The sequence below is a fragment of the Euprymna scolopes genome, chromosome 3 (genome assembly GCF_053919585.1).
Source record: "Euprymna scolopes isolate OS-2025 chromosome 3, ASM5391958v1, whole genome shotgun sequence".
In the NCBI taxonomy this organism is placed as follows: Eukaryota; Metazoa; Mollusca; class Cephalopoda; order Sepiida; family Sepiolidae; genus Euprymna; species Euprymna scolopes.
Window position 1 is genome coordinate 140,140,439 of NC_136484.1, and position 10,695 is coordinate 140,151,133.

Sequence of the window (10,695 nt, forward strand, 5' to 3'; positions counted from 1 at the left end):
TCAAGCAGAACAGCTTTGTTTCAGTTTTACAGTATTGAACGGTGTAGTATTCCGTCGTCGGATTCGGGGTTGTACTATTGTAATGTAAAGAACACGCAGAAAGGCTATTAATCAACTGAATTCGCTCTAGTACTCTGACAAAAAAAAGCTTAAACAGATATATAAATAAAAATAAGAAGGTTATGTAAATGTTTTTAAAAAGACACGTAATCACGTGAGCAGGATTTTTTCCTTCTTTTGACACGATAACAAGTAACGTTCTTATTTTTTATTATTTATCTATTTATTTATTTTCGAAAGAGTGCCACGTGCAAGTGGAGAAGGAAAAACAGAATTATGCAAAATTTGTGTCGAGAATTATCTAAATTTCCGACATTTTTTTTGGCTTTCACTTTAATAAGAACGTGAATTTGTGAGGTGAATGTATTCGACACAATATGATTCAACTAAAAAAATAAATAAAAGCTAACATGAATTAAGATTAAAGTTAAGGTGTTATTGTGGACCCTCACCCCTTAAAAAAAACCTTGTTAAACTTTGTGACATATTTATATTCTATGGAGATTAGGCGCGAACGAACACCCCATAATTTTATTATACCATATTTCTTCAAACTGAAACATAATTATCAAAGTATACTTACGCAAATAGATATGAAAAGTCTTTGTTAAAGTTTGTGTAATATTTTCATGGAGTACAGGCGCAAACGCAGACCCCGCAATTTTATTATACCATCCCTATTTAAGTTGAAACATAATTATCAAAGTATTCTAATGTACATTTATATCAAAAACACTTGCAAACGTTTTTTTTTTTTTCATTTTTTATTTCCATCCTTTGGGGACCAGGCGCGAACGCAGACCCCACAATTCTTATGAACCACCGTTCTGCCAGGTCAAACATACCCATTCCTGATCCTCGATAAATCTTCTATCATTATATGTAATCTGTTTTTAAAAATAATCAACCATATAGGAGCCTATTCGTGACCAAACGCATACACACACACACACACACACACACACACACACACACACACACACACACACACACACACACACACACACAGACGTTCAGCTTTATATTATAGAAAATATATATATGTGTGTGTGTGTGTGTGTGTGTATGTGTGTGTATTGGAGTAATTTACTATGTTATAGTTTTAGTGTCGTCTCTCTCCCGCACTCCTTCTCTCTCCTCCTCTCTCTCTCTCCCTCTAGACCAAAGTTGAGACAACAAAGCAAAAAAAAAAAAAAAAGAAAAAAAAATCCTAAGCAAAATTCATCCCAAAGCGGCAAAACTAAAGCTGACCTGCCAAAACACTAAATATACAAATGTAGGCAAATTTGGGCATATTTTACTTAAACAATGAAGGCTTTAAAGAATTTAACAAATGAAGGCTCGTTGGAAAGGTAATAAACTAAATTGTGTAGTGGGCTATGTGACATTTGCTTATAAGATGGCACATAAGGTGATCATCGATCATCCAGAGCCTATTTTATCGCTTTTTACACTCATAAAATGTTTCAATCATAGATATTTGTTTTCTTAGTTTTACATATGAATTATAAAATATCTGATATTTCCCCCAAACCTCTGACCTTCATAGAGGGGAGACTAAGACTTGCTGCTCTGGTTTCAAATGATCTGTAATTACAGCAAGGGGTCACTTGATTCCAAATATTTCTCATTTGTTATATCTCCCCTTTTTGGTTTCTATACATAAAGTAAATTTCACAGCGTATAAGGATTATTTGAAACTGGAGATATTCATAATCGTACCCTGTTTTCAAAAGATGAGAGATGTAAGATATGATAAATATTTGGAATCAAGTCTCTCCTTGCTGTTATTTCAGATCATTTGAAACAATAACAGCAACATTTAGTTTCTCCTCCATCAAATACAGAGGTTTTGGCGAAATCTCTCTCTCTCTCTCTCTCTCTCTCTCTCTCTCTCTCTATATATATATATATATATATATATATATATATATATATATATACTGATATGAAAAAGAAAAACTTATTAACGTTTTGTCTTTATTTCAAGGCTTCCTAAGGATTAAAATAAAAACGAAACGTTGGTTAACGTATAATTTAGCTTGTTGCTTTGTCATCTCTCCATCTCGTTGGAATATAATTTCCAGAAATTTGATAATGTAGAAAGGGGGCAGTGGAAACTAGGAATCTGATTGGCTCACTAAAAACTCAAAGAATGTGCATATATAAAAACACGAGACAACCATAACTCTTCGCATAAGCCTACGAATCCTAGCATGGATTAAACGCGGAATATTCAGTGTAGCTTAATTGGTATATATATATATATATATATATATATATATATATATATATATATATATATATATATACCACTACCACTAATACAGAAAGGTATTGAACTGGCTGAAAAAATTCCAATAGACCAACTAAGAATCCCAAAAGAACACAACAAAGAACAAATTTTAGCATACGTCTCTACACACAACACAAACAACCCAGAACTATTCACACAGATAACAAAAAACCTTATCCTCCTCAATCAGAACGACAAACTAAACAACATACTTAAAACAACAAAAATGATAAAAAGCAAACGCCAACCCAAAAACTTAAAACACATCCTAACTTCCTCCAAACTCGTTCCACACACTACAAAAGGGGTTACAAAATGCAACAAACTGCGATGTAGAGTAACATATAGAAGGAAACACATACACATTCAAAAACCCAGCACAAACATTCAAAATAAAAAAGGATCTAAATTGCACCTCCATAAATGTAGTATATTCACTAAGATGCACAGCATTCAGCAAATCCTACATAGGCGCCACCAAAGATTTCAACATTAGCGTGGCCTTATATAAGAGCAACATCAAAATTGCAGATAACAGACACCTCTATGTTTCAAAACACGTACACACATGCAGTGGAAACAGCTTCAAAATAATGCCAATCTTCCAAAAAGACAATTATTTTCATTTAGTTACACAGGAAAAAACTTCATCACAAAATTCACTCCTGAACTGAACAGAACTTAATACCATCACACAAAAACATGAAATGCAAGGTACACTCGCATGCACACCCATACACATACACATATACACACCCACACATAAATCAGAACCGACACATTAAAACACAGACACGTGCACGCATACAACCACACACAGACATAACACCCCTATCTCTAATACAACACACTGAACAATACTAACCCTACTTAACCTCGAAACCAACAACACTAGGAAACACCTAGAACCATAGTATAATATCTGTTCCAACACCTCGCTCCCTCCTCAGTCAGTGGAGGAGAACCCCCTCATGACTGAGACAACTATCATCCTTCTATCATCCCCTCCCATACCTATACCCCTCCAATTGGCCCCTCCCCTCTAGGGAACAAGATATTCCCCACACTAGGAACCGATCCTGGGTCTGGCCATACCCACATGGGGAGACAAATAAATAGAAATATTAAAAAAATCCCCTATACATATATTTAAATACACCCCTCTATCTAAACAAACATAATATAAAGAATACCCGAAAAGACTGAAACGAAAAATCACAATACTAAAATCCAATAATCCAAAAATTAAATATCAAAATAGAATGAAAGCACCCCTAACCTTATTTCAGAAGAGCTGGTTCTCCCCCCCCCTCCTCATACATACACATTAGTAACGACCTTGGATCACAGTCACCTTCCTAGGGAAGCAAAAAAACTCATAATACTATAAAACAGTACACACATTCTCAAACCAATAAAAGAAAACACACACACACACACTCCCTACCCTAAAGGAAAAGAAAAAAACACAAGCAGAAAGAGAGAGTGAGAGAGAGAAATACAACACAGGAGTGACCACCACCGAGGTCATCGGCCTCGACAAGCCCAATAAAAGAGTAATAAAAATTGAACATTCCAATGAATAGTAGACACTTACACGCTTCCACCCCTTGGAAACACTCCAAATGGACTACGAAAATGCAATTTTTACATCTCCAACACATTTGAAAATAATTTCTGACGAGGACGCTTCACAGAACGTCTGAAACGCGTAAAAAAGATTTCAATGATTAAAAACATTATTAAAATGATCCAAACATAATTCTCAATGAAAAACCAAGACACGGAATGATAAAATAATTTTAAAAAATACACATTGTTAGTGACTACTCCCTTATTTAAATATACATCTTTCTTTCGTTGGAATTTCTTAACCCATTATATATATATATATATATATATATATATATATATATATATATATATATATATATATAATTAACATTATATATAAATGGACATATGCAAAAATTTATGTTCCAAAAAAAAATGCAACATATAAAAGATCATTTCCTTATTCCATGGAATTTAAAAAATTAGGCTATTTTGTAATAAAACGATAACTAGCAAAATATAAGTATAAAATTGCTATAGAAAAGCAATAAAAAATTGTAAACTCTCAGAATTGTTATCGTGGAAAACTCTAATACGTCTACTATTTTCTCCTTCTCTCTCTCTCTCTCTCTCTCTATATATATATATATATATATATATATATATATATATATATATATATATATATATATATTGGTTAACGGGTGCTTTACATTACAGTAATTTATTGCCCTAATCTCTGTATATGCTTATTTGGAGCATTTGCTGTTTATTTTTCCTATCAATCGATTTCTATACCCGTCTTTCTTTCTAGCTTCCTAGCTAGGTTGCATGTTCTAGTTACCCATTGCACCGGTTGAATGGCGTAATCACAAAAACACGACAAAACTTGACACAAACAAGGTGCAATCGTTCCGAAACCATGAGCAGCATCGAGATAACTTCCGGCAGTTGCTTGCAAGTCATTACGTGTTTTTCATTCTTCTCCTACAAACAACTTCCCGAATGAATCTAAAAGTTGAAACTCAAATTAGATAGACGCATGTAAACATTCATTCTTGTTCACCTTTAAGGAACATAAAAAAGTAAATTGTATTATTAGTGATTACAATTAATGAATAAATAACCAAATAAGCGAATACAACTTACCTGTAATTCAAACAATCCAAAAACATCCACAAAGCTTTAAAATCAGTTACAGTGTACATTTTTCTTTGCTTTTTGTATTGACTGCAATTTACCAATTATCAATGTCATGCAATTTTCTTGTGCTTTACAAAACTATTATTTAACCAATTACTAGTTTCATGTATTTATTTTTTTTCGTTTTACTGAACCGCTCTTTAACTCTACAATTATATAAAACGCACAGTGTCTGTGCGTGTTAGTGTGCGTGTATGTGTGTTCGTTCCCTATACATTAAAAAAACGGCTGGGTCTATTTTTATGAAATTTTACATGAAGGTACCTCATGTGACTGGCAGTGTTGTTAGATAGGCTTTGTATCGGAATGTGTTCGATAAGTATTGATAATCAATAATCGAAATAATCCGATGACAGAAGGAACAGACGAGTTTGACTAAAGTTAACACTTTACGCAGCTAAACATCACAAGTGCATTTTAGAAGTCTTATTTCAACACAAGCCGAAAATGTCGACATATAAAATCAACAGTAAGTTCTTTGATATGACAGCAGCGTATGCGAAATGAATGTTCCTGTTTAAAGCACAACTGAACCATGATACTTGAATTTTGCAATTTAAACATTAATTCATGTTATTATATAAAAAATAATTTTTAAAATCACCAGTCAGTTCTTTGCAGTGCAACGTAGACTACAATGTATCACTGCGGGGTAGCATGTAAAGCTTCCTCCCAGTGCACCGCGATGGATCCCTGACTATAGCAGGCAATCAATCGATTTGATTGAAAAATGGACGTGTTTATTGATTTCGATGCCAATAAAAATATGTGAGTGTGAAACATTCGTTAATCATCATATTCCGGGCAACATCGGATCTCCCTGCTAGTTAGTATCTGTTTTAATTAAACTGCTATTTAACCAATTTGTACTTTTTTTACTAGATTGTTATTACGAATTACCAGTACCATGCATAAATTTTCGTCTTTTTTGTTCTTTGCCTTGTTTCGTTTTACGACATAAAAAACCTTTACGTTTGAGGTTGAAAGTATTTTCGAACATTTAACATACTTTTTATTGCATACAGATCATTTACAGATCAATTTCATTTGTAATCGTATATTTTGCGAATAAAAATTCTCCAATTGATTAATTCCATTTAATCTATAGATCAGTTAAATTTGAATTATTAGTCTAAAAGATAATAGACATTTTTGCATAAATAAACCATTTTCAAAACGTATATTGAATTGTTATTTTACTAATTATCAACACAATTGAAATCAATATTTACATTGCATTGGATAAGGTATGTTTTTGCATCATTTAAAGGGACAGTGACGCTGTAAAAGTAGTTAACGACACAGTTGAAAACTCGATGTGCCAGGTTCGAATCCACCTCATTCTATAGAAGCGTTTATATCAGACTCACATCTGATCTTGTGTCTAACATTCTGGCAAGAACATAAATATTTATAAATAGCAGAGATGATAAAACCTCACTGCTCTGCCTCACAACCTTTGATTTGAATACAATTTAAGCTATACATAGGTTAAAAGGTAATTAACCATTTTTTATTACATAACCACCAACGGAATTTAAACATATTAGCGCCCACAGTCCTATGAATGAAAAAAGTTCAATTTTGAAGTCTATAATCTATATATCAATAAAAGTGAGTATGTGCGTGTGTGAGGATCCTTCCCAACGTATATACTCAGCAAACTTTTAACATAGACACATGAAATTTTGAATATAGAGTATTCATACACATAGGAAACTTTTAAAACGGTTTTCTTCTGAAAAAAGAACTGCTAATCGGTTAAAATTTCACGATTGGTACAAGAAAAAGTCATTGGATTTTTATCTATTTGTCAACTGTTTCATGACTGCGCATGTGCAATCGTGTAATATGAGAGCTTCCTTATGTTAAAAATACGTAGGTTTGAAAACACTTTTAAAACTGTATATCAAGGCCGGTCTAATGGTTATCGTACTTTACTCACTGTCGTTTGGTTTTGGTTTCGATCTCAACTCGAGTATTTGTTTTACTTACAAGAAGTGAACTGTATAAAAAAATACTTGCATACACATGTTTATTTCCTCTTTTTTTTCATTTGTTTTAAAGAAATTTAATGTTATGATTAATACCCACGATATTTTTTTATAATAAATAATAAATCTGCATTAATTAAAATATAATATTTACGCGCATTTTACGACCGGGTAACGCCGGGTAGCCTGCATAGTATAATATATAAAGTAGTACTGCTTATTGCAAAATTACTCTGAAGAAAGGATAAGATTCATTTATATACGTATATGAACTCCTCTTTGAGATTTATTAGAACTCTCTTAAACATTATTGTGAAATTTGCTAAGATTCTATTAGTTGGATGATGTATGAACTTATATAAATGAGTTATTAACTTATTGTCAAAAGTTCAATGTAGCCCTTCGTGTGAACTGCTTTTCTCATTACCATAATGTGTAAATTTTATCTTGAATGTATAGTCTCTTGGATTCTATAATATGTCACAGGTACGCAGTGTCCTATTTATAGGACAGTCAATATTTCGCTTTCAAAATAAAATAAATAACTTTTTCCTTTCAATTTGTGTAATCGAACTCATTTGTAGTCATTACACAGAGTAAAAACAGATAAATAGAGCGGAACTGAATAGATTAACCAAGCTTTCCATGAAATTGTTTGGAACATTCTATTTCTTATGAAATTACCTGGCTATTATGGACATTTCTACTTGTATTTGAATCGCAAACGCCCCAAGACGGAAACTACTGTAATATCACTGAAGTCTTCACGTCTAACGTAAACAAGTTCTTCATGAACCGTACCCCTAAGTGATCCAATTTACAAAATTACCACTGCTTATATTTACTACACTATATTCACATTGACTAATATCTTCCCATTAGCCCTTATCCTCGAGTGGCTTCCAGGCCTTGATAAACGAAATGTTAATGGAGAGAAATTCTCTCAAATAATTTTCCATCCACGTAACATTTTACAACGAGATTGCTTCTCTATGGGATACAACATAGTCGTCTTTAAATCCAGCGTCAGAAAATATCTCACATTGACTAATGTCTTCCCATTAGCCCTTATCCTCGAGTGGCTTCCGGGCCTTGATAAGTGGGGATTCCTGTGTAAAAAAGGTACTATTTAGCACATTCTTGTGTGCCTTAACAGAGTACAAAGTCAACTCTTGATCCAGTGCATCACTTTTCTTTCTTCCTCTACATGGTTAATATCAAACGAAATGTTAATGGAGAGAAATTCTCTCAAATAATTTTCCATCCACGTAACATTTTACAATATCTGTAATAAATAGCTATAATAAGAAATGACATTTTAGTAATTTTCTTTATCATTTTCAATTCCCTTAACATATTCAGCAACAATCAATTATTCATCCTGTTTATGAATTCTATCCTCAAGTGTCTTAAAGCCATTATAAATAGCGATTCATTTGCATATAAAAATTCACAAGATTAGTGTTGTTGTGTAATATCTATTTTAAAAACTCCTTTATACTGTTATCTTTCGTAACTTTTAGATACGGATTAATAATTTATATTATGTAAATTATTTCGACTACTGTTCACATTTAGATATTTCTGAATATCCAAACCATTAATACATGCGAAACTAGGAATAAAATTACTTAAGACGAAGGTCATGACTGACACAATGAGTACAATCCAGCTCCGTTGATAAAATAAAGCGTCCAGTTTGAAATTCTGTCCATATTTCCGATTTTGACAAGATGAACTTGATGAATGTCGGTGGTTACGTCGGTCGAAACGTTGTGGACATAATTTCCAAGATGAGAAAGAGTAGTTCGAATAATCCAAATAATGCGCTATTTTACCGTATCAGTATGTTGAATGCATTTTGAGGTTTGGTGTCTCTTGCATTAGTTAAATTCTGTTGATGTGTTCCTTTATAAGAATCGACCTGTTATAGAATGGGTGATCAAGCAATTTAATATATATATATATATATATATATATTTATATATATATATATATATATATTTATATATATATATATATATATATATATATATATATATATATATATATATATATATATATATATAACAAAAATGTTAAAAAATGTTACGAGAAAAAATACTGTGTGTAAATAAAATATCGCATGGCCTGGGGGTCTTTTGGAATCATCAATAACTCTTTTAAAAATGTGATATTAACATTAAATAAACCATCAAACATATTTACATGGAGTAATACACTGATATTTTACGTTTACTAGCGAGATTAATATCAAAGCATCTTCTGGAGAATTTGAAGAAACCAAGAATCGCAACCCCAGATGGGATTAAGAAAAAAAAAAAAAAAAAAAAAAATACCCCCCTCCGAAATACTCTAGTAACTCAAAATTCCAATTCTTTATCCATTATAACAAAATAGTAAAATATGCATAGCGGTGGTTGACATGATTAAGTGGTTAACGACACTGATTGAAAACCTGACTATGCCAGGTTCGAATTCAGTTCGTTCCATAGAAATACATTCATCAAATTCATACCTGACCTTATGTCTAACCTTACGAGTACGAGGTAAATAAATGCTTACTTGTTCGCGTGGTATGCGTGCATATTGGCATATTGATTTTTAGGGAAGGGGGGGGTATGGTGATGTGGCGAAAGAGGTAGAGGGAGGGGGTAGGAGGGAAAGAGATAAGTTTTTAAAAAGAAAAATGTTAATGTTTTAACGCTTCTAATTTATTGTCCATCCACCAGGCAACGCCGAATAAACATGCTAGTATAGCATAAAATAATTTTTTTTCTTATTTTGAACTAAAAAAACAACCAGTAAAACGTCCCGTTCTTTAATGATAAGAGAAAAAAAGTAAATTATTAACTTACTAGAACATGGCCGGGGGTCGTGTCGTAAGCCAAGAGGGTTATATTAAAGGCATCGGCAGTGAACATTGCGGTCATCATGGTGGGTGTCTCACCGAAGGCCACCATTATGTCGTACGGATACTTACTACAGACCCCGTCCATCTCTCGGAGGCCTGTCACGAGGTCCTTGCTGGTCTGAATGACCGACCAGTTGAGGTATATGGCGTGCGTGGCCATTTCGTCGTTGTCCGATAGAACTTGCGTAAAGGCCGTAACACAGTCGGCATGAAGGTCCGAATCGCAGAGGCCCAGAATCCGTATCTCATCGTAATCCGAATCTGTGTTGCTGCTGATCCCTGGCGGAGTGTAGAGAAGACAAAACAGCAGGATTGTTAGAAAGACCACGTTAACTGGCATCCTCCTCCGGTTTGTTCATTATGGCTTCATACCGCAACCGCAACATCTGCGAAAAGAAAGAGCAAAACAATTGTGTAAACACGTGCATAAACATTGTCGGCGTAAGCTCATATTTATCCAGAAAAAACGATTCCCTGTTTGGAAGTGGCTTGGAATAAACGGTGTAGCCTCATATGAAAATCACTGATCTAATACGTTCCACCGAGTTTACATCATGGATAAAATAGTGTTGAAGGATCTCGGAGTGAATGCAAAGTAAGATTTCAAAGCATGAAAGGTACCAGCCATAAAAAAGTTCCACAGTCACCTCCAGGAATTTGCTTTAACACTGTCG

General features: G+C 33.4%; 1 protein-coding gene across 1 annotated transcript in view; it reads right to left on the bottom strand.

The window, feature by feature from the left end:
• The window catches only part of LOC145259475 (glutamate receptor ionotropic, NMDA 3A-like), a 344,884-nt gene extending 334,476 nt beyond the window's left edge, over positions 1-10,408 (bottom strand). Inside the window, exon 1 of the mRNA XM_080117230.1 lies at positions 9,966-10,408. Coding sequence (XP_079973356.1) covers positions 9,966-10,361 — 396 coding nt within the window. The 5' untranslated portion in view covers positions 10,362-10,408. The remainder of the gene's footprint in view (positions 1-9,965) is intronic.
• Positions 10,409-10,695: the final 287 nt, after the last annotated feature.